The sequence below is a fragment of the Corylus avellana genome, chromosome 8, assembly GCF_965113065.1.
Source record: "Corylus avellana chromosome 8, dhCorAvel1.hap1.2, whole genome shotgun sequence".
NCBI classification, from domain to species: domain Eukaryota; kingdom Viridiplantae; phylum Streptophyta; class Magnoliopsida; order Fagales; family Betulaceae; genus Corylus; species Corylus avellana.
Genome location: NC_142497.1, coordinates 7,523,070 through 7,547,329, shown reverse-complemented (window position 1 = coordinate 7,547,329; position 24,260 = coordinate 7,523,070). Strand labels below are relative to the sequence as shown.

The window sequence follows — 24,260 nt, the reverse complement described above, 5'->3', positions numbered from 1 at the left end:
TTTTTTTTTTTTTTTAATGGTAAATATTGTACCCTATTTCATTCCATCTTATTTCTTTTTTAACAAATGTTGGTTCAAGTGTGGATGAGCAATGACACAACTAAAAAAAGATGAGGGAGGACACAACTAAAAAAAAAAAAGATCTTTTTCGGGTAAAAAATTAATTTTAGGGAGATAAATTCATAAAAAAACATAAAATTTAATAGGAGGACTATTGTCCCCAAGGCTAGGTGCAGTTCCACCTCTAAATATTTAACATTACTTTATTTATTTTTTAAATAACATAAGAAGTTACTTGAAACAAACCACATAGCATGTGTCGGGGCCGACTCAATCCCCAAGTGAGCTAGGTAGTCGCCAAAATCAAACGGACCCCTCGATTTCAAAAAGTGTTCAAAGTGGTACTCACTTAGTACCTCGTCCATGATCAGGCAAAAAATTTAATGGAACTACAGCTCAACACGGTTAAAATGGCGACACTTGTCCCAAATGCCACATATTAATGTCAAATCATCAGATTAGCTGACATGGCATTATATCATAAGTGGTACCTAGGATTTTGCTGCCTCACATGCGTAAAAAATAATAAAATCATGAAAAAAATAAAATTTTAAAATATAAAATAAACATTTTAAACCGAAACCTAAAGCAGAATTCCCATATACCCCATATCGAAAACATTTTGACCCCACCGGCCGGCTGCTGGGTGCGTAAGGCATCCCGACTTGGTGCCTCTTCTGGGATTCTACGCAGGGCCGAGGGGTGAGAAGCTTCTTCACTACAAGAAATTTGCTCATTAGCGGCGACCCAAAGTCACCGCTAATGAGCAAAAATGTCGCCGCTATTGACCCTTAGCCGCTATTCAGTTGCTGGTATTAATCCGCCATTGATGATCAATAGCAGTGACATTTGGGGTCGCCACTAATGATGGATCATTAGTGGCGACTAGACATTTTTTTGTTGCCGCAAAAAAAAGGTTGAAATGGGTCGTGTGTCGCCGCTGATGATGGTCAATAGCTTAGTGGCTGAAGAGTGACAAAATGGGGTTTAGGTTTTGACATAGACTTTTAAATAAACTCCTTTCCATGAGTTCATGCTGAAATAACCAATTCTTATTCCTAGGTAAATTGTCACCGTTCGATCGTTAAAAGTAATGATCAATCATTGTGCTCAAGGTTCTATCAATCGAGCTTTAAACAATTGATCGGTCTGAACTGAGCAGCCCCGTTCCATCGTTCCATGAGGACCATAGATTGTTCTACACAGAAAATTCTCCCAAGTGTCCAAAGCAGGGTATTACAAAAAAACCAATAAAAACGCCACCTATAGTACTGCCTTGGTGTAAAGCACCGCCCAAATCTCAAGAAAAAGATGAACTAAAGGGTGGCCAGTGCAGAGACAACCATTAGAAACAAAAAGGGCGTAGAAGAATAAAAAGATTAAAATAAAATAAATAAGAAAAAGTCACCACAATTATTGAACAAACAAGCGGATAGAGAAAAAAGTTCCTGAATTTTCAAAGGAATTAGGGATACCTAGTCCTTGCCTTTGAAAAACAAATTTGAAATGCTTTTCAAAAGTTCATGACAATATAAATCAGATTTTTAGGTGACTAAATACCGATTGATATCATATTCCTACGTACGCGCGTATGCTTGTTTGTTTATATGTATAAGTATACATAATATTTAATCACAAAAAAAGTATACATAATATTTGTCTTATGTATGTGTACGTGTCCATTTTTCTTTTCTTTTCAGAGCTTGTTGTGTATGCAAGTGTGCATGTTTTTATTGTATCAATGTTAGTAATATTTGACTGTGTAGCAAGGAGATGCTTATATAATATGTGTATACAGGTCTTTGTGTATGTGTGACTGACTTTTTCTTTCCTCAGCATGCTTGACTTTCTTTGTTTTTGGTGCTTCTTTTTGACTTTGTCTAATGTTACCACGCGTGTGGCAGTACAGATTCGTGTGGGGGAGAGATTAAAGCCAATGGAAGTAAACCAAGTTCATATTTTTTTCAACAAAAAAAAAAAAACACCTTTTTATAATGTCTTAAAATGACATTAGCAAGGTTGTAACTCTTCTGCTTTGCAAGTTATTGATTACAATTTGCAATGTATCAGTCTATCAATCATAAGAGAAAACTATATATATATATATATATATATATATATAAACAAATAAAGGTATATTATATATTTTTGTCGCACAAGCCAACCAACACCCAGGGGCGAGGGCAGCTTTCAAAAATAATGGCCAAGTACTTTTCAGCATTTTTGTTGTACTCTTTATATGAATTACTAGTGGTTTGATATATATATATAAAGGGCTTGTATTGATACTTTAAGTGTATTGTAGAAGTTCATTTGAAAATCGATTTATAAAGTCATATTGATGTTTTTTTATTAATTCATGCATATCTTTCAAACTCTAATGTAATATTTTTTAAGAGACCAGACAAAGTATTGAGAAATAGTCGCATATTGCCTGTGGATAAGATCTTGGGCAGGTTTATAAGGATTGTGCGACCCTCTCTTATTGAACCGGTTTTATGAGATGAGTTAGGCCCACGAATTTATTCATGGTATCAGAGCCTACCATAGGATGAATAGGAGCTCACACTACTTACCCTGTGACAAGGACCCGGAAAAATACCGGCCTATACGTGAGGGACGGTGTTGAGAAATAGTTCTACATTGTCTGTAGACAAGATCTTGGGCATGTTTATAAGGAGTGGACAACCATTCTCTTATTGAACCGGTTTTATGAAATGAGTTAGGCTCACGGATTTCTTCACAAAGAACCCGTGTAATACCCAAAAAAAAATAAAAGCTAAAAAGAAATAGAAATTTGAAAATAATAACATAAAATATTAAATATTGACATTGTGCCGGACTACGGATGTTCGATCTCACACCGTATGACAGTGGGTAGAAATTTAAGATTTAGGGTCAAAGGAAGTCAATGAAATGAAAAATATTTGCGATTAAGGGGAAAAAAAATAGTTAACTACCCCAAATAAAACAAATATTTTATAAATAGGGGCAGAAAATAGCTTAAAATACTAAAATAGGAATTTGAAGGTCAAAGCAGTGAATTTTGGGCCCAAAAACAACTCGTATCAAGCATAGTTTAATGGCCACGACATGCACACCGAAGAGAGCTTTCCAGATTGGGTCATGTACGTTATTTTGATATTTGCAACAAAAGTTATGCTAAATTTACGGCTACATGCACAAAGTAATTAAAAATGTAAACATTCTAAAAAAACAATTACATATCTTGTTCTGACGAGAGAAATGGTGTTTGGACGCGATGCAAGTCGTCCAAACGAGAAAGTGACATTCAAACAAGCTACACACAAAAAGATTTCTTAATAATTAAGATAATCTCATTCGATCGAGATTGAGGCTCATTCGAACGAGCCACATGTCGAGCAAAAGCTATGCCCAATGCCACATGGCACTCGTTTGTTAATGACTCATAAATGATAATGTTCGAATGAAATTGAGGCTCGTCCGTATAAGACACATGTTGAAAGATTTAAATGAATAAAAAATAAAAATAAAAATAAAAGGCTGAGTTGGAAACATGGGTTTTATTGACCGCAACGTCTTGCTTGAAGGAGACAAGATCTCATCCAAACAAGCGTGATTTAAAAATATATATATATAAATAGAGTTGTTTTGAATTTTTTAAGTCAAACTAGGATGAAAAATGTTATACATGCTTTAAAGTGTTCATTTTCAAGTGCTTACTTCTTAACGTGGTAGTAAAAGTACCTAATGCTTCATGTTTTATTTGTTATTTCATTAAATGATGATAATTAAAAAATGAGCACGTGAAGTCTAACACTTATTAGCACTCCTAAACTAAGATTAGAAGCATTTTCCACGGGAAATTAGAGTAAAATAATAAAATAATAAAGAAGGGACACAAGTAGAGTGAGCCTAACTCCTGCTTTGTTGTTTACAAAAAAAAAAAAAAAAACTCCTGCTTTGTCTTTTTCTTTTTAACCTTTTCTGGCTCGGCGGCAGCCTGCAGCACGCTATCAGACGGATAAAGATGACCTTCCTATCATCTTCCTAGCCTAGCTTTGCTTAATTAATAACGTATTCTTTGCTTTGATACGCTTTTCTGTCCGATTATCCTGATTACTTTATTACAAATATTCTTTAATTAAATTTTTTAAAAAGTAGAATATTCTTTAATTGTAACACGGCTTTCATGTGCATGATCTTCGCAGACATGTCCTTTAGAATAACTATGGATCCCCCTTGGCTTCCAGTTGTCTACTAAACAGAAGAAGAATGCTGACGTACTCTCATTTGTTTTCAAATGGTAAAATATAGACAAAAATTTTCATTACACAAGTTTAAAAGAAATATTTTTTAACTTATTTAAAATAGTGTCAAGTGTTTATAAACATTTAAAACACATATTAAATTTAGTCTTTTTTTTTTTTTTTTTTTTTAAGTGGAATATATCTTCATTAATACTCATCAACGCATTACAGCTTGCTCAAGAGCAAGAATTTCCTGAATACAATCGGGAGGGTAAGAAACCCAAACTCTACTCATATCAGTCTGCGTCCCCAGTTTGGCAAGTGCATGTGCTGGTCGATTATTCTCTCTATTAACATATGAAACTTGCCAGCCCCGAAAATCCTGCATGATAGCTTGCATGTCGTTAATCAAGTGCCCAATCCTGCTATAATCTGACATCCCGGAGTTTATCGCATCAACCACCGTTTTCGCATCGCCCATAAAATGAATCTGTTCATACCCCATTTCTCGGCACAACTGGGTTGCTTCTATCGCCGCCATGGCCTCCGCAGCTGCTGGTTCGACGTATCCGTGGCGAGTACGACATTTACCAGCCACAAAAGACCCTTCATTATTACGCAAAACCACCCCCAATCCCATTCTTCCCGTGTTGCGATCAAGGGCTGCATCCCAATGTGCCATTATCCACCCCGTTGGGAGAATCTTCCACTCATTCTGCCTATTAGGAGCCTCAACCTCGGTACCTCCAAAATGGGCATTCTGGTATTCTAAAATGGCAACCCTCGTATGTTTTATCACCTCCGCCGGAGGTGAAAAGAATCCTTCATGAATGAAAGCATTTCTTCGCAACCAGATTCTTCGTGCAGTTCCTGCAAACAGTTTGATTTCCTCAGCATCACAGTGTTGAAACATCCCCTCAACCACTGCTCGGAAAGCAGGGCCAGTGTAGTGGCTTTTTTGGAATCGCCTTCCTCCTTCACTCCAGACATCCATAGCTGAGGGACATTGCCAAAGGATGTGAAAGGTGGCTTCTTCTTCAAGCCCACAGATTGGGCAAAACGAGTCCTCTATGATTTTTTTTCTGGCAAGGTTAGCTCTAGTTGGGAGAATGTCATGACATGCCCTCCATAGGAAATTCTTCTCCACATTAGGTACAGGCAACTTCCACAGCTTTCCCCAAACCTCACTAATTGAGCCCCTAGTTGAGCATTCTGCCTTACCCGCCTCCTCCAACTCCTTTTGCATATGATATGCACTTCGGACCGAAAAAACCCCTTTTGCGGTACCCCTCCATGTGAGAATATCTTCCTGGTTTGTTATACTAAGGGGTATAGAAAGAATAGTTTTTACCTCTGCTGGAGAGAAGAGTTGTGTCAGCAAACCTTGATTCCACCACTTTGAGTCCTCATCGATCAAATCACTCACCATGGCGGATGGGGCTAAAATATGTGGGGGAGATTGGACCATATAAGTACTAGGACTGGGCAGCCATCTATCTTGCCAGATACGCACTTTTGTCCCATTGCCTATCCTCCAAATAAGACCCTCCCTGAGTAGGTTACAAGATTTCTGGATGCTTCGCCAAGCGAAGGAGGGTTTCTTCCCTTGTGCAGCCTCTAGGATTGAACAGTTAGGATAATACTTGGCTTGCATAATTCTTGCAATGAGACTATCCGGCGTCTTCCACATCCTCCAACATTGTTTCGCTAAGAGAGCCTTGTTGAAACATGTGAAATCTCGGAATCCCATACCACCACGCCCTTTTAAAAGTCCCAAATTTATTCCAACTCATCCAAGCAACCCGTTTTTCCTTCTCTTTATGACCCCACCAAAATTTTTGCATGAGTGAATTTATTTCCAAACATAAAGTTTTGGGAAACAAAAAAACACTCATACAATAAGATGGTATAGCTTGGATTACCGCCTTTAACAGTATCTCCTTTCCAGCTTGGGATAGGAATTTGAGTTTCCAATCTTGGAGTCGCTTCCATATTCGTTCAATAATATTTCGGAAAGCAGCGGTTCTCGACTTCCCTACAAGAGCCGGCAATCCCAAATATGTATCAAAACGTTGAGTGGTTGGTAGCCCGGATATCTCCAAAATCTGCCTCCTATCCTCCATAGAAGTATTTTTACTAAAAAACACGGCTGTCTTGTCATTGTTCATCTTTTGTCCCGAAGCAGCTTCATACAATTTCAATATATGTGCCATATAGTTCCATTGTGTGTTGTTAGCCCTGCAAAACAGCAAACTATCATCGGCAAAAAAGAGATGGCTTATATGAGGTCCACGTTTTGATGTGGGGGCCCCCGTCAAAAGCCCATCACTATTTGCTTTAGTTAGCATGGAACTTAACGCCTCGGCACAAATGAGGAAAAGGTATGGAGAAAGAGGGTCTCCTTGCCTAATTCCCCTAGAGGGGTGTATATCTCCGCAAGGTGTCCCATTCACAAGGACCGAATAATGTGCCGTAGAAACACACATCATTATAAGATGGATCCACCGGGTATCAAATCCCATCCGCCCCATTACCGCCTCCAGAAATCTCCACTCTACCCTGTCATAGGCCTTGCTCATATCGAGCTTGACCGCCATAAATCCCTTTTTGCCCCTCATACTGGTGTGCATAGTATGGAGTGTTTCATATGCGGCTAAAATATTATCCGAGATCAAGCGCCCCGGGATAAAAGCGCTTTGTGTGGGGGAGATAATAAATTGTAGAACCTTCTTTAATCTATTGGCCAGAACCTTGGAAATCAATTTATATAGTACATTGCAAAGGCTGATCGGACGAAAATCCGTGACACAAGATGGTGTTTTAGATTTCGGAATAAGCACAATATGGGTGAAATTCAACGAACTAGGCATAACTCCGGAATTAATAATTTCTAAGATAGCATTGCATACCTCATTCCCCACCATAGTCCAATTTTTTTGGAAAAATTCAGCTGTGAATCCGTCCGGGCCGGGAGCTTTAAGTGGTGGCATTTGGAAAAGTGCAGCAGTGACCTCTTCTCTAGTGAACTCCTTCAACAACTCCCTATTCATCTCCCTTGAAATTCCTGCTGGTAAGTTTCTAACACACGGGTCCATATCACCCATTGGGCCTGCTTGGAACAGCCCCATAAAATAATCTACAAAAGCTTGCTCCACTGTGTCTGGTGTGTCCCACAATTTTTCAGCAGTGTCCGTGATTCTGTCTATGAAGTTCTTTTTTCTCCTTGCATTAGCACACTCTTGGTAGTACCGTGTGTTTCGGTCCCCATGTTTTAGCCACGCCACCTTCGCCCTCTATTTCCAATGCAAATCTTCTCTGTCCAGCACCATTTGTAATTCTTGCTGAATTTTTCTCGCCTCCTCACAAGCCTCCAGGTTCTCCTTTCCCTGCAAATCAATTAGCTTTTGCTGCATCCGAAAAATAGTGTCCTTGGGTTCATTCTTTCTGTGCTGCCAATTGTATATAATCCTACTGCATCCCTGTAATTTTTCACCCAATCTATCCCAATGGCCGAGGGATGAGTGAGGCCTATTCCATGCTTGTTTGACCAAGTCATTAAATCCTTCCTCAAGAGCCCAACTAGCATCATACCTGAACCCAGGTCTCCTTCTACGGCCCCTATATTTCCCATCCAAAGTCAAAAGAATAGGAAGGTGATCTGATCCCATTGAAAACTCCACTTTTACTGCCGCCTCCGGAAATAAGTCCCTCCATTGTTGGTTCGCCACCCCCCTATCAAGCCTCTCTTTGATAAAATTTCCTCCATCCCGACAGTTTTTCCAAGTGTACTTTGGTCCAGAATATCCCAAATCGGTCAGTGCATAGTTCTCCAAAGCTTGTTGGAACCCCCTCATTTGGCTTCTATTCCTTTCGTTGCCTCCCCACTTTTCTGATGCAACTAGAATTTCATTAAAATCGCCCAAACATACCCAGGGCAATGGATTAAATTGCGCCAGAGTTTGCAGTAAGCTCCATGATTCATGTCTCTTTGCTACTTCCGGATGCCCATAAAAACCGGTAAGCTTCCATGGTGTGGAATGTGGATTATTATGAAGAACCATGTTGATATGATGATTGCTGTAATTTTGTATTTCTATGTTTACCTCTTCCCTCCATAACATAGCTAAGCCGCCACTCCTTCCAATACAATCCACCACGAATAATCCTATGTATCCCAGTTTATATTTTATCACTTCCATTTTATTCTGGCACAGCTTGGTCTCCATAAGAAAAACCAAGGTGGGTTTCTTTTCCTTCACCAAACGGCTCAGGTTTCGAACTGCTCGAGGGTTCCCAAGCCCTCGGCAGTTCCAACTTAATATCTTCATATCGGTCGGCGGGGCTGCGACGCAGCCTCCGCCATCCCCGATCTGTTTATGTCAACTGCAATTAAGCTTGTCTTTTGTCCCTTACGTGCTGAGCCTCCATTTTTGTCCTCCCCATTCAAAACTCGCTTCTTTCCAATTCCTTGCTTCACTGGGAGATTAATTTCTTTTTGCTGAGTTATATCCCCACGATCCACCCTCTTCCATGTTACCATCGTATCCTCCTGTCCATTCAGTCCAATAGGTACCTTATAGCCATTACTCCCCGTAGGCCCTTTAAGTGTTTTCTCCAATTCAGAAAAAAGAGGGCCCATGAAAACTGGGCTTGAAACTTTTTTCCCCGGCCCTAAGTTCCCATCCCCCCTGCCATCGATTTCCAACCCTGGGGAACGCTGTAGATCATCTTGTGGTCCCCCCCCGTGCTGCCCAAATATCCTTCTCTTTATTGTGCCCCCGAGAATGATGATTTCCTGAAAAAATGGGATTGCGATTTCTCTCTCTATAGCTCCCTTCATCTCCGCTTTCCTTATTCATTTCTTTCTCCTTTTGGCAGAAATCTCGACGATCTCCGTCATTCACGCCTTCCGTTTCATCACCATATCTGCGTCTCCCATAATGAGCATTGAAAGCCCCCGCTCCTGGCTCCACGTCATCATCTTCCCTTCCGGCCCCAAAAGATTCCGGTCCGGCCTTCTTCCGACCATCTTCCCTTGTCCTTTGGCTGCCCCTCCAAGACCCCCCATATTGATCACCTCGCGCTGCTGGATCAGCCGTAGCCTGCCCTTTTCTCGTAAAGTGTCTCCCATAAGGTCTGTCCCCACGCCTCGTAGGAGAAACTGCGCGCAACGAAGGTCCATACCTGGGGATGGGTTCTTGGTTTCGGAAAGTGCTTCTATTCGGACATCCAGCTTTCCCATGGCTCATTACCCCACATAGAAAGCAGAATTTTGGGAGACGCTCGTATTGAAACGTGATCCACACCGGTTTTCCTTGTATGTTTAGTTTTCGTCCGCGTAGAAGAGGCTTTGTTAAGTCTAGCAGAATCTTGACTCGTAAGAATTCTCCCCATCCCATTCCATTCGCCTTCGTGTCAACTGCTTCCACTACTCCAACAGTCGCCCCAATCTTGCGTCCAATTTCATTACCCATACATGCCAAAGGTAAGTTGATCATACGAACCCAGAAAGCGGCCTTATCAAAAGAGAAATCTGATGGTTGAGCGCACCCATCATAGTCCTCGATCAGAAAAAGGTTACCTTCAAAAATCCACGGCCTCCCCTCCAGTACCCGCTCCTTGTCCCGTTTGTCAGTGAATTCAATTAGGAACAAATTTTCCCCAAGGATCTTAAAGGAAATATTGCCTTCAGGTTTCCACCATCGCATCAAATCACTTCTGATGATTTCTTTGCTCACCATATGATCTGCAATCAGTTTGCCCACCACACATGCTTTCCCAAGTGTTACCCCAACATCCAACTCGCCTGCTTGGATCTCCACCTCCACACCATCCTCCTCCTCCGTCAAAGTGAGATTTCCCCAAAGCTTTGTTAGATCTTCAGCCATAGGAGGAATCACGACCACGGGGACCAACACACAATCCTTTCACAGACTTGATTGCCTGGAAAAACTACTCCTTCTCTACTAGGGTGCTTCTAGAGAGAAAACATCTTAGGCACAATTTGTATTCTTCTAATCCATATTAAATTTAGTCTAAGTTAGTAAACATAATGCTAAGAATTTAATGTGTGTTTTAAATGTTTATAAATACTTAACACGATTTTAAATTGATTGAAAGATATTTCCTTCAAATTGTTTAAAAAAAAAAAAAATTGTTCGTAAAATATATAGTTGGAGGGGTGAATTCAAATAATAAAATATAAAGGCCGGATAATTATTCTCTCTCTTTATATAAAATATATATTAAAAAAATGATAAACAAAATACAAAATAGATTTTTTTTTTTTTTTTTAAAGTAAGGAATGAAGTATTTTATTTTGGGTTTTTTTTTTTTTTTTTTTTTTTTTTTTTTGATCCTTGATAACTCTTTGAAGAATATTTTGAATAAAAACTCCTGTCATTATGTTTTGTTAGCTTTTCATTTTGGGTTTTTTTTTTTCCTCATATTTGTTAAAGAAAAGTAATAAATGCAAACTCAAAAAGTCCACTGCAAAACTGTGCTAATTTGCTATTTTTTGGCCCTTTAATGTCTTGCTTTCTTTTATTTTTTATTTATTAGAGATAGCTTTAAATTGCGAGTAAAATATCCATTCCAGGTATACTTCACTCAATAGTTTCCAAAACTTCTTTTGGTAGGCTTCTAAATGAGAAGAAAAAAAAAATACACGAAAAGTGTAAGATGGAAAAAAATAAAAATAAAAAATTGACCTCTCAGGTTACCGTGTTAATTGTTTCCTTCATCAAATGGAATGCCCAATTCCATTACTTACTGTAAACATTAACTTATAGATTGTAAGGTTTATGGTCTAAAATCTTTGTGTGATAATCTTATTACTCTCACTATAGACCCAGCCACGACCTAGTTGAGGAACTGTCGGGACATCGCCAACCCGATTGTGACTCCGTCGTGACACATATAGGACACGATTGGCCCCTATTGGGACCCTCATGATATTAACGTAATTTATAGTTTAATATGATTGAATGAAGAAATATATTTGTGATTTTCACTACGCGTTAAGGACAAAAAACATTTTTCAAGAAAATTATTTCGGCTAAAAATATTTTACGTCGAAACAAACATAACATTAGATTATTATATTAATCATTTATAGTGGTGATATCATTCTAATATACAACTCTCATTTCATTTCTTAACATAATGATTTCCGACAAATAATCCAAACTCTCATTTCTTGGCTGATTACACTCATTTTTTTATGAGTGTTCGGCAAACAACATTGCCGAACACTCATAAAAAAATGAGTGTAATAATTAGTATAGAAAAGTAAAAAGGTAATATTGAAAATTAAAAAAATTTTGTTTTGTAGTGATTTTTTTTTTTAATTTAATAGAAGTAAAAAGTAAATAATATAATATAAAAAGTAAATGATGTGATATAAAAGTAATTTTTTTTTTTTTAAATAAAATAAATAGTATATAAGAATGTCGGTATTGTTTAACAAACAAAGCCTTGAATGGTCATAAATTTTGAATATGGCAGCATTTCCCAAAACTGATAAACTTAATCGTAAGTGGGGCCATTTTTAATTTTTTATTGAAGTGATGTCCTGTCATCTTGCTGTTTGGTACATGAAATAGGCATATGTTGTTTGTATGCCTTAGGAAATTTTTGATTAGTTTTTGGGACACATTAATACTATATATGAAAAGGGGTCCAAACTCGAGTACACCACTTTTTTGTTGATCCCCTCAAAATTACGATTACCAAACATATCTTCTTCACTTCGTTTCAATTTCTTTGCAAATTGCAATTTTAATATTAATTTCTTGTAATTTTTGCCAACATAATTTGAATTAAGTTATTTTCTGCTAATTTATAGTTCATACTTCATAGCCGTCACAAAATAAATAGATATTGTAAGAGCTTCCATTTTTCCAAGAACTCCCCAAGATTAGAAATTTTAAGGGTCCGTTTGGGAATGTTTTTTAAAAAATCATCTGTGTTTAAACTAAATTGCAATTTTTGAGTGTTTGAGATTGAGATTTTAAAAACGCAAATTTTAAAATAATGAAAAAAATCGCGATTTCTATAAGCTGACTAAGAGGTGCTTATTTGGCTATGAAATCACAATTATATACTAATGTTATCCAAACACTCAATTAATAAAAAAAGTCATTCTTAACGTATTTTATCAAAGGTTTATGCAATTTTAAAAAATTATAATTTTAAAAACATAATTTTTAAAATTACATTTATTAAAATCGTACTAATTCTATTCAATGCCAAACGTACGTAGCCGCAGGGTGAATCAGCTTTTGGTCTACGATTTTGGTCGACAAATCTTGACTACACTGTATTATCTCAAAATCGACTTAACTTTAATTACAAGTAGGGCCATTATTATTAGTGTGTTGTTGACTGGACGTAAGGAGTGGGTCAAGGGGAGTGCACTGACCTCGGCTATATATTAGTCTGGTGAAGTGGGAGCGGCCTCCTTTTGGGCGGGTCAAGGTAAATTGGGACGTAGCCATAGATAAGAATCTGCAATGTATGGGCATAGGGATTATTATACGGGATCACCGGGATCACGTCAGTGCAGCTACGTGCAAGAGGGTTCTTCTTGGTACCCAAGAACCAGCAGTGGGAGAAGCTATGGCAGCATTGGCGGCAGTGGAGTTTAGTAAGCAGCAGAATTTTCAGGATATCATCCTTGAAGGCGATTCCTTACTGGTGGTCCAAGCTTTGAAGGATCCCGACAATAGTTTGAGATCTTCCGGGCATATTATTGATGGTGCGACATGTTCCAAGGCTGGGTAATCAAGCTGCACATGGGCTGGCTAAGGTGGGTCTCCAATGTTCTACTGAGCTGTTATGGGTGGATGAGATTCCAAGTTGTATTACATCTATTGTGAACTTAGAGCTTTGTGCTCGTCAAACTTAGAATCCTGGTGGGTTCTAGATGTTTATTTCACCTCAGTGAAAGTCAATGAAAGTCATGTTTTCGACAAAAAAAAAAAAAAAACAAAAACAAAAACAAAAGTGATCCTAAAATTATGTCCCATTTCTGACGGTATGTGTTAAATTTTTATTATTATTATTAACATCGTACGTGGGCCTTTTTTTTATTTGGTATTTTTTTTATAAAAAAAAAAAAAAAAAAAAAAATGTATTTTTCTTCATAAAAATAGTCATTTTTTTATTAAAAAAAAAAAAAAAAAGTAGTCATTATTATGAAGAAAAATACCCTTTTTCTAAAAAAAAAAAATACCAAATAAAAAAAGGACCACATATGATGTTATTGCTTCAGAAATTTTTTTTATTTTTCTTTGTTTTTTAAAAAAATGACCACATAAGAGAAAAGTTTGGCCAAAGTTGTGCCAAAAAGTTGTGCCTTTATAGTGCCTCAAAGTAAAAAGACTGGTAATAAATATATTTTTGGTCCCAACCTTTTCGAACTATATATATATATATATATATATATTAAAATATTATTAATTATCTCAAAAGCTTAAGCTTATAAAAAATTGTAGAAAATGTTGATTTAATTATTTAGTTAATATTCTAAACTAAATTCAATCGGTTAATCGGCTGTAAACCACGCCTCATGAAACAGAAGTCATTAGTTCGAATCTCCCATCCCCCTTCCATTGTGTGGACATCAAGGCCGGCTCAATGTTTTTTAGGGCCTTAGGAGAAATTTTTAAATGGTTTTTTTTTAATATTTAAATATTAATTTTAATATTATTATTATATTTAGAGTTCTCATCTTTACATTTCTCATTTTTATTAATCCTTACAAAAATAAACACAACAATAAAAAATTTATTATTATTTTTTTTATGAATCAATCCAAGAACCGTACCAAATCTCTCCTAAGCACATGTTCCAAAACTGAAAAACACAAAAGAAAACTAACAAAAAAAAAAAAAAAAACACCAAAAATATTATCAAGAACCCATACAAAATTTTATATATATATATATATATCACTTGATTCTTTGATACACCTCTGCTTCAAACAAAGCCCACCAAAAAATTTGTCAAAAACTCATACAAAACCCACCAGAAAAATCAAGCACATAAATAAATATTACAAAAAAAAATTCAATATATTTTTTTTTATAAATCATTTTCTCTTTGATACACCTGTTTCAAACAAAACCCACCAAAAAAATTGTCAAAAACCCATACAAAACCCACAAGAAAAATCAAGCTAATCAATTTTTTTTAACGAATCTCTACCTCATTGATACACCTATTTCAAATAAAACTCACCAAAAAAATTGTCAAAAATTCATACAAAACCCACCAAGAAAATCATCAAGCACAAAAATAAACAATACAAAAAAAGATATCAAATTTTTTTGATGAATCCTTTACCAAGGCCGGCTTCTGTCTTTCTTTCACTGTGTGAAATAGAAGCCATGAAAAAATCATAAGGTTTCATTTAAGACCCATTTAATCACCTTAATTTCAAATACCCAAAGCTTAAAGGAAAGAGAAATTTACCTTTGAAGAACTTAGCCAAATTCACTGATTCCTCTCTTTGTTTTCTCTCTTCTAGCTCTCTCTCTCGCCCAGCCTCTCTCTCTCTCTCTCTCTCTCTCTCTCTTCATCTCTCTTCATCACGTTCTGTCTCTCTCTTCTTCTCTCTTCATCACGTTCTGTTTTGAGTGAAACTAAGGAAAGAGAAAAAAGAAAATAATTGGTCTTATTTTATCATTTGCTTATTATATTAGGGCCTTATTAAAAAAAAAATGGGCCTTAAATTAAAAATAAAATAAAAATAAAAAAAATAAAAAATTACTATAACTTTTTTTGGGCCTTATTAATCCGGCGGCCCTAGGCGAGCGTCTCACTCGCCTAGTGGTCTAGCCGGCCCTGGTGGACATGTCAAAAAATAAAATAAAATTCTACCACTCTACACATAAAACAATCGAATTACAAACTATTGTTAAAGTAGAGATCTCTAACTCAATGACCTAAATTATCACCAATAGAATTACAAATATTAAAATCTTATTTAATTAATACACTATTATACGATTGCCATATAAACATTATAATAAAAGTTGTATGACAGTTGTATAGCTTAAATAGCATTACTCTTACTAATAATGTGCAAAATTAAATTCTCATCCTGTCAAAATAATAATCCAACTTTCATAATAAAAAACAATCTCATAATGGAACATAAACCACCCCCTTTGGCCTGGCCACCCCCATCTGGCCGGATGGGGGTGGCCGAAACCACCCCTAGGCTCCATGGGGGTGGCTCGGCCACCCCCATGGAGCCTAGGGGGGTGTTTGGCAACAGGTTGGAGTCAGCCTAGACACTGTACATTCTCGATAATAGTGCTTTGTCAACCCAACTCATCAGTCTCCCATTTATGAAATTACACTCTTGTCCTTCATTTTATTCCCCTTTTTTTTTTTTCCAACGCACGAAGGCTGCCCAACCTCTGTTTTCTTTCCTTTTTCTCCCAGGCAAGAACTCTGCCCCCAGCCTTCGTTTTCTTCCCCTTTTTCCCAGCGCACGAACTCTTCTCCCTCACACAATCTCCCCTGCGAGCCCATCGTCACACTTTCACCCCCAAATCATCCAACCATCAATTATTAATTCACACTCCGCCTCTTTAATTTTTTGTTTTTTGGGGAGGGGGGTGTTCTCTACAATTGTAGCCCATAAAAACATCCCCCAGCTCCACTACCACCGACACCACCAGACTCAAACAATAACCCCAAATGTTTACCCTTTCATGAAAAATCCATCCCAGAAAGCCAAATTTTCCTTATAATTTCACTTGCACGAGAAGTGAAATTTGATGAAGGCCACAAAGGGAAAATGGGAAAATGGGAAAATGGTGGCCGGTCTCTTGTAGAGACTGTTCAATTCCTTTCTTTCTCTAATTTTCTTTCATTTTTTCTATCTAACCAAACAAGGCAAAATCTATATGCAGTACACAAGCCAAAAATCTATATGCAGTACCTTCGATCGTGATCTTGTGCGTGGGGGACGTTGAAGGATGGAGCGCAAGGGGTTGGGGGGAGGGGGGGAGGACGCCTGTTCGGTGCTCTGGGGATTTTCAAGGGAAAAAAATCAAAAAGTGAAGAATGGAGCGGGGGGAGGACGTCTGGTTCTGTGCTTTCACTGCTTTGGGGATTTTCAAGGAAAAAAAAATCAAGAAGTGAAGGATGGAGTGCAGAGGGGACGCTTGGCTGTTTGCTTTGGAGATTTTCAAGGAAAAAAAAAAATTCAAGAAGTGAAGGATGGAGCGCAGGGGGGCAATATGGTCAAAAGTGTGTGAAATTTTGAGGTTGAAAGTTCAAAGTTTATGGTCAACCGGTCAAATAGTAAACAGTATCTAGGACAAGGATGTTGCCAAACGAAGCCTAGGGGTGGTTTCGGCCACCCCCCTTGGCTCCAAGGGGGGTGTCTGAGCCACCCCCTTGGTGCCCAAGATGGTGGCCGAAACCACCCCCAGTGGGTACTGGGGGTGGCTCGGCCACACCCTTGGAGCCTAGGGTGTGGCTGAAACCACCCCCAATTTTTTTTCTTTTTTTCATTTAAAAAAAAATACATTTTTTTTAATTTAAAAAAAATTAATTAGGTGCCACGTGTCAACATTTTATTGGTCCACGTGGACTTCCGTTAAGTCAACTGATGAAATGACTAATTGGTCTATTATCAAAACTACAGGGACCTCCTATAATAAAAATCAAACCCTAGGGGGAAAAAAATAAAGAAACAAAACTTCATGGGGGTATTTGGTATTTAACCCTTTTAAATATGATTGTAAAAAATGCATTGCTTAAAAGTACATTTTTTCTTCTTTTTTTTTTTTCAAAAAAAAAAAAAAATTCTAGTTTTAGAACATAAAAAGATCTTAGACAAGAGAATACATTTTTAAAAAAGGCATGATTTTATGGTTAAACAACAATTTTAAAAGTTCAATCACAATTATAGTATTCATTAATCTTGCCCCATTTTTTTTTTTCTCCTAAAAGGTTTATCACTTATTAGGAGTTACCATCTTAAAACATATGATTTAAAAATATGAGATAAGAAAATGTGATTTTAAAAACCATAGTTGAAGTATTTAGTAAAATCGCAGTTTAACTTTTACGTGCGATTTGAAAAAGCATATTTTTTTTGTATTTTCAAATTACAATTTTTTAAAAACACCATTCAAAATGTTTAAAATTACACTTTTAATCTGCAAAATTACAATGACAAACACACTCTTAATTATTAGCTTTAAAAAGTTTTGTAATGCACTAAGGTATAGAGAATTAGAGAAAGAATTTTCTCTTTATCATTCATTTTCTTTTGTGTGAGTAGATTTGGGTGTATCAGGACTTTGGTATTTGAGTGATTTTTTTTTTTTTTTTCCTTAGTTACTACTCTAGCTTTGTGCTTCATATTTTCATCTTAAATTTTTTGTGATCGTTTTCTTTATGGATTACGCTTGTTAAGCTGAATAATGTAAATATTGAATAACATAAATATTGACGTACTGGATGCCCATATGCTTTCTTTTTTAGCTGGCTTAAATTTTGGACCAACCTACTCTTAATGGTAATTGATGACTTGGGAGTACAGCAGTGGATTTACCATCATTTCGTTTTTAAGGGAGTAATTGTAGGATGGCCAAAAACAAAAACAGAAAAGAATTTTTCCACTGGCCTTTTTATTTATTTATTTATAATAAAATGATATATATATATATATATATATATATATATATACACACAACTGCAGTTTGCATGCATGAACTCAAAACCTCTATCTACCATATATAGAAGAGAGAAGCAAATAATAATCCTCTCATGCATGTAATTGTAAAGGACAGATTCATCCTAAAACACAGCTGCAAGTCTGCAAATAGAAATATAGGTGGAAATTATTACTCTCTTTTTCAAAAACATCCTCAAGCTTCTATTGATATTTATTCCCTCGTACGTACTATCATTTTACTACGATTTGGTCCTCTCTAAATGTTGGCTACAGTTACCCATTAATCTCTATTTCCTCTTCCCCTATTAAATCTTCTTTAATTACAGCAACTACGTACATTTAATTTTTTTAAATGGATTGAAGAATATTATGTAGTCAAATATTGCTTCCTAAAGTATGGATCTCATCAACCATAAACATAACTTCAAGCTTGGCTGAGTTTTCTATTCAAAATATAGCTAATTAATTAGTCATAAATATAAAAGTCAATATTCAAATTTATATAATAAATGATTATTTAGCCTTCCAAGCCCAAATCAATTGGTAAAACAAGGCCATTTCGCATACCCACCTCTGAAAAATAACCCTAAGCCCGTGTTGGACCTTCACCAATTTTGAGCTTAGTTATTCTTTGACAAGAAAATGTTAAACCAAAATAAGAGAAAAAAAAAAAAAAAAAAAAGTAAAAAGATAAACATTTTTTCATTTATCTTGTTCATCAATCAGTTGGGCACATATACAAAACAAGTGGGAGTCATTGATGAAGTACATAACTTTCTTCCTACGGCCAGGCCTATGAGCAACAAATTAAAATTCTCTCTAATTAATTTGAATTGGATAATATTTAATTAGTTATATTGAATAAGTATTTTTGTCCCATAAAAAAGTAAAAAAATAAAAATATAATTTCAATATAACTAACTAAATATTATCCCCAAAACAAGGAGTTGGCATTTTTCATCCACAGTTAATAAATACATTTACAATGATCCATCAATTGCCACACAGTTAATAAATACATTTACAATGATCCATCAATTGCCACTTTGTACCACGCACGACTTCACCTTTTCAAGTCAATCCAAGTCAACCATACCTGATGTTTTCTCTCTCTCTCTCTCTCTCTCTCTCTCAAGTTCACTATTTAATGGTATTAGAAGTACTCCAACATCAACGAGAATGCCAAACCTAGCTTCGTCGACGGTGGGATAGGTATATGTTCTCAGAGTCCTTAGCAAATCTTCCTACTGTTGCCACGCCGACTCTCTGTTTCTCCATTTGGACGGCAGTATAATTTCCTTCAACTTATATACAAGGTAAATCTTTTTTTTTTTTTGACTATATATTAACAAACAAATTAATTAAGAATACAACAAAGTACTTCAAAGCAGATTTGCTAACACTTTGATTGCTGTAGACAGGTTAAAATATTACGCAAATTTAAGGTTGTGTTTTTTTCAAACATGAGCCGGAGGGAGGATAGTCCAAAACTGGGATTGGAGTTCAACTTGTCACCACCAAGGGTAAACACACCGGTTGAGTCGCCAAATGTTTCGACTTCTTCTTCTTCATCGGATATGTCGGTTGAGGGCTCATGCGTTTCGTCGGAGCCTAAAGAGTCGACAGTGTACTCCCCCAGAAACCTGGAAGCCCAATCGATGAAGCTCGTAGGTTGTCCTCGATGCCTCATGTACGTCATGTTATCCGACGTAGATCCAAAATGCCCGAAATGCAAGAGCACCGTCCTGCTGGATTTCCTCATAGAAGAAAACACAAACACCAACAAGACAAGGAACTGATGGAGGACTCTTTGCACGTTCTTCATAGACGATTGAGGAACTGCATGCTTAATTAATTCTCGATGCTAGCTTGCTTGATCATTTGGCCTTTGCCTAGCCTTTTTTTTTTTTTTTTTCCTCTCTAATGTTGTTGTTCTTTTAGGAATTTTGGTGGCCTTTCAGATGAAGGAAATAAACAGAAGAAATTATTTTGGGTTCGCACAACTTTGTAGGATTAATACATATATTGTTTTCATATATAAAACTAGAGAGTAATGATAGGTATTATTTTTTTATTCTCTTAAAATCTTCTTAAAGCTGATGTGGCTTTCAAAATCATCATTGAATCAAAATTCAAGTATGATTTATTTAAAATTTAATAATAATTTTAAAAGTTATATCAGCTTTTGAAAAATTTTAGGAGGATAAAAAGATGATTCTTAGCATTACTCAAAACTAGATTGTGAATTTTCATTTTTTTTTAATTTCCTCATCTTGCCAATCTTATATTTTCTTCCCTATATTTAAAGAAAGAATATTGTTTGCTCTTTGTGTTCTTATTATTCTGGGTAGTGCAAACTTCTAGAAAGATGCTTCTAGTGGCCACGACGTCAAGAGGTTGTCATTGTTTGTGCTCACATGATATATTAAGAGCATCTCAAGAGGATAGCTAGCCGCCCCCAAAAGCAATCTCAATCGACTGGGATCACGCCTAATAAAGCGGAGGTTACTAGTTTGAATCTCCCTCCTCCCTTTTGTGTGGACATGTCAAAGAAAAAAAAAAAAAAAGAGAATAGCTAGCCAAATGGCTCAATGTTTTCATCTTCAGTGTAGAGACGGAGGGAGGGGGGGACCGGGGTAGGCCATGGTCCCCCCAAAATAAGGGGGGAAAAAAAATTTAAGTAAAAAAAAAAAAAAAAAAAAAAAAGTAATGTTTAAGTTTAGTCATTTGGCCCCCCTCCAAAAGAAAAATTGGCCCTATGTTTAGATTTTTTGACCATGTCCAATAAAAACTTTTGCTCAAATTCTTAATTTTTTTGGGTCATATTCATTAAGTTTTTTATTTTTGATTAGCCTTCTCTCATAAAATTTTCTGGTTCCGTCCCTGCTTCAGCGGATTAGGCTTTTTAACCTTTTCCAAATATTTTGCTATAGTCAAATTAGCCTAATGACGATAGATACTAAAAAATTTGTTTATTGTTTTTTATCTCTCCCTCTCCTCCGTCCACACAACAATGGCGTTGCTGTCCTCGCTCTGCCTCCTTGACACCTTGAATTAGCAACAAAAATTCTGAACAAAGCATCACCAATTCGATCCTCCCAAAATCGAAAGCCAAACGGCCCAAACCCCAAACAAAATCATCCTCAATTAGTCCCTTCACCTCATAAATCCAAAAACCCAACAAACTACATACCCACACGGTCATGGCAGAAAGAGAAACCCCAACAAAAATCACAACCCAAGCATCAAATTCAACCGAAAATAGAGTGGTGATGCACCCCAACCTGAACACAACGATGCCAATCAACCCCAATATTGCATTATATCTCCAACCCTTCATGCCAAACACCACCAAAACCCCAAAGCTTGAAAATTTAACCCGAAATATGAATTGGGCAAAGCTCAGGTTTTGCTTGTCTTTGTTGACGAAAGAGTATGAGAGACAATCAAGGCAATAAATCTGTTGATGGTGTTGTAGTTTGCTGGGTTGAAGACAGAAAATCTATTGGTTTTGTTGAGGGCGAGGGACTGAGACACAGAGGGGAAGAAAAGGTGTGGCTAAAAAATAATATTTAAAGAAAGTTGAGACTTAATAAATAGTCAATTAGAGTTTGTATTGAAAAATTAGTAGCTAAAATACAAATAAGATGAATTTTGAGTAGCTAAAATACTTATCGTTGCTGAAGATGCTCTAATGGTTTGCCGTTTTGAAATGTGACGTACGATTTTAAAAAACCTAGTTAAGTATATATATAGAAATGCTTTGCCTCATTAAAAAGTTTATATTTTGGCCATTTTAATCCTAGGTGGCATGATCAATTTTTTAGAAATCTATTAATTTATGAGAAATGCTTAGCCTCATTAAAAAGTTCATATTTTAGCCATTTTAATCCTAGGTGACATGGTCCATTTTAAAATTAATAGATTTTTGGAAAATGAGTCATGCCACCTAGGATTAAAATGGCCAAAAGATGAAATTTTTAATGAAGTCAAACATTTCTCTTAATTTATTGTTTAAAATTTATTAATTTTAAAATAGATCATGCCACCTAGGATTAAAATGGTCAAAAGATTGACTTTTTTAATAAAGCCAAGCATTACTCATATATATATATATATATATATATATATATATATATATATATAGTGTGTGTGTGTATATGACCAGAAAAATAAAGTAAAAATGAGGTTGTCCGCTCTTTCTTTCTTTTCTCTATTTTTTTTTTCTTCCCTTTGTTTTTTTTTAAGGGTGACAAGTAGGTTTGTTACTCTTCTCTACTTTTCTTTGGAGTGTGTTGAACATTGTGATTTTGTAAATTAAAAGTACGATTGTAAACAAAATTACAGAAAGAGAGGTCAAGAGAAAGAGAAATGAATGGTCTTTTTTTTTTTAAAACACAATTTTTTAAAAGATAAATTATGCTTTATATATGTATATATAAAGAAATATTTTTTTCATTTTTTTGGAGTTAGCATGCTTCATTATCATTAATTAAGATGAAAAAAAAAAAAAAACATATGTATTCTAACTAGAATTGAACTAAATTATCAAAAATCCAACCCTTCTTTAAAAAATTAAAAAAAAAAAAAAAAAGACTAATTAAAAAACCTAGAATTGCAAGGGTGGCTGACCAACCGTTGCAAGACCTAGGGGTGGTCGCACCACCCCCGGTGGATCCCGATGAGCCTAGCCACCGCCGATGGCAACAAGGGGTGGCCCCCAAATCCACCAAGTGTGGTCGCACCACCCCCGGAGCATCTCGAGGGTCCAAACGGACCCTAATAGTAGACAAAGTATGTTAATTTAAAGAAGGTACGTCAAAATAAAATTTTTTTAAAAAAAAATCACACACACATATATAGTCTTGACATTTATTTTTATTTTTATTTTTTCATAAAAAATAAAATAAAAAATAAAAATTAATACATTAACGGATGAGAGTGGTTTAGCTACTACAATTTAATACATTAACGGATTTTGTCAAATTTTATAACTGTAAAGACTATATGTTTTTTACTTGCCCTAAAAAGTAATTAGACACTTTTTAAAACTAATGGAACTATTTGTCAAAACTTTAAACCATTGTGACAAAAATTGCATTTATCCCAAAATATTGGACTTTCCTTGCAAGGGCTCAATAAAAATTGAGGTCAAAGATGAACAGTTAAAATGTCGCATTTTAAATTTTAAATATTTAATTTAAAAATCATTGTTTTAAATTTTAAATTTTAAGTAAGATTTAACATGTACTCATTTGATCGTAAGTGTAACATATAAATTAAGAGAAATGTTTGGCTACATTAAAAAATTTATTTTTTGGCCATTTTAATCCTATGTGGCATAACTCATTTTCATTTTTTATTGTGGCATGGCCCATTAAAATCTATTAATTTTAAAATGGGTCATGCCACCTAGGATTAAAATAGCCAAAAGATAAACTTTTTAATGAAATCAAGCATTTCTCATAAATTAAAGGGTAAATATATATAAAGTCATTGGGTCAACATGCCAAAATTTTCATCTCCTTAAGGTTTTTTTTTTTCGACAATTTACTCTCTAGGTTAATCAAAATGCCAAGAAAATTCTTACCGTCAAATTTTTTTAACTGCAGTTAGATTGGTTGAAACGCACCGTTTTACCATGTCAGTATAATAATTTTTTTTATTAATTTAATTTAAATAATTTAATAAAAAAATTTTCATAAAAAATAAAAATTGAAGGGGTGACCAGAAGCTACCCCTGGCCACCCCTAGTGGGCCACCCAAAACGACCTAAGGGTGGCTCGCGAGACACCCCATGAGTGGTTAGGGGTGGCTCGCGATCCACCTCTTGGGTTTAGAGGTGGCCCACCTTAGGGGTGGTTAGGGGTTGCCCGCAGGCCACCCCTAAACCCTAGGGGGGCACCCTTTGGGAGGTTAGGGGTGGCCTACGAGCCACCCAAAACCACCTCGGGGGTGGCTCACGACCACCCCTTGGGTTTAGGAGTTGCCTACGACCACCCCTAGGATTTAGGGGTGGCTCACGGCCAGCCCTAGGTGATTTGGGGTGGCCCGCAGGCCACCCAAGGGGTGATTTGCCCACTCCTGGCCCTTCAATTTTTTTTTAAAAAAAAATTATTAATTTTTATTTAATTTTTTAAATTAAATTAATAAAAAATTATTATGCAGACATAGCAAAACTGTGCGTTTCAAAGAATATAACGGCAGTTAAAAAAATTTGACAGTAGGAATTTTATTGAAATTTCGATTGATCCATGGAAAAA

At 36.1% G+C, this 24,260-nt stretch overlaps 1 protein-coding gene and 1 pseudogene across 3 annotated transcripts; one reads left to right on the top strand and one right to left on the bottom strand.

The window, feature by feature from the left end:
• Positions 1-7,585: 7,585 nt before the first annotated feature.
• On the bottom strand, positions 7,586-8,620 carry LOC148584067 (uncharacterized). Its single transcript, XM_088518725.1, has one exon. It carries the CDS (start codon positions 8,618-8,620, stop codon positions 7,586-7,588), a length of 1,035 nt encoding a protein of 344 aa, XP_088374851.1.
• A 10,565-nt stretch (positions 8,621-19,185) lies between these two features.
• LOC148584066 (protein GL2-INTERACTING REPRESSOR 1 pseudogene) lies at positions 19,186-19,983 on the top strand (annotated as a pseudogene). 2 transcript variants are annotated; one of them, XR_015913018.1, is made up of 2 exons: positions 19,186-19,313; positions 19,419-19,983. The product of XR_015913018.1 is annotated as a protein GL2-INTERACTING REPRESSOR 1 pseudogene, transcript variant X1 (transcript). The 2 variants fall into 2 exon arrangements; XR_015913019.1 differs by having other exon boundaries at positions 19,415-19,983.
• Positions 19,984-24,260: the final 4,277 nt, after the last annotated feature.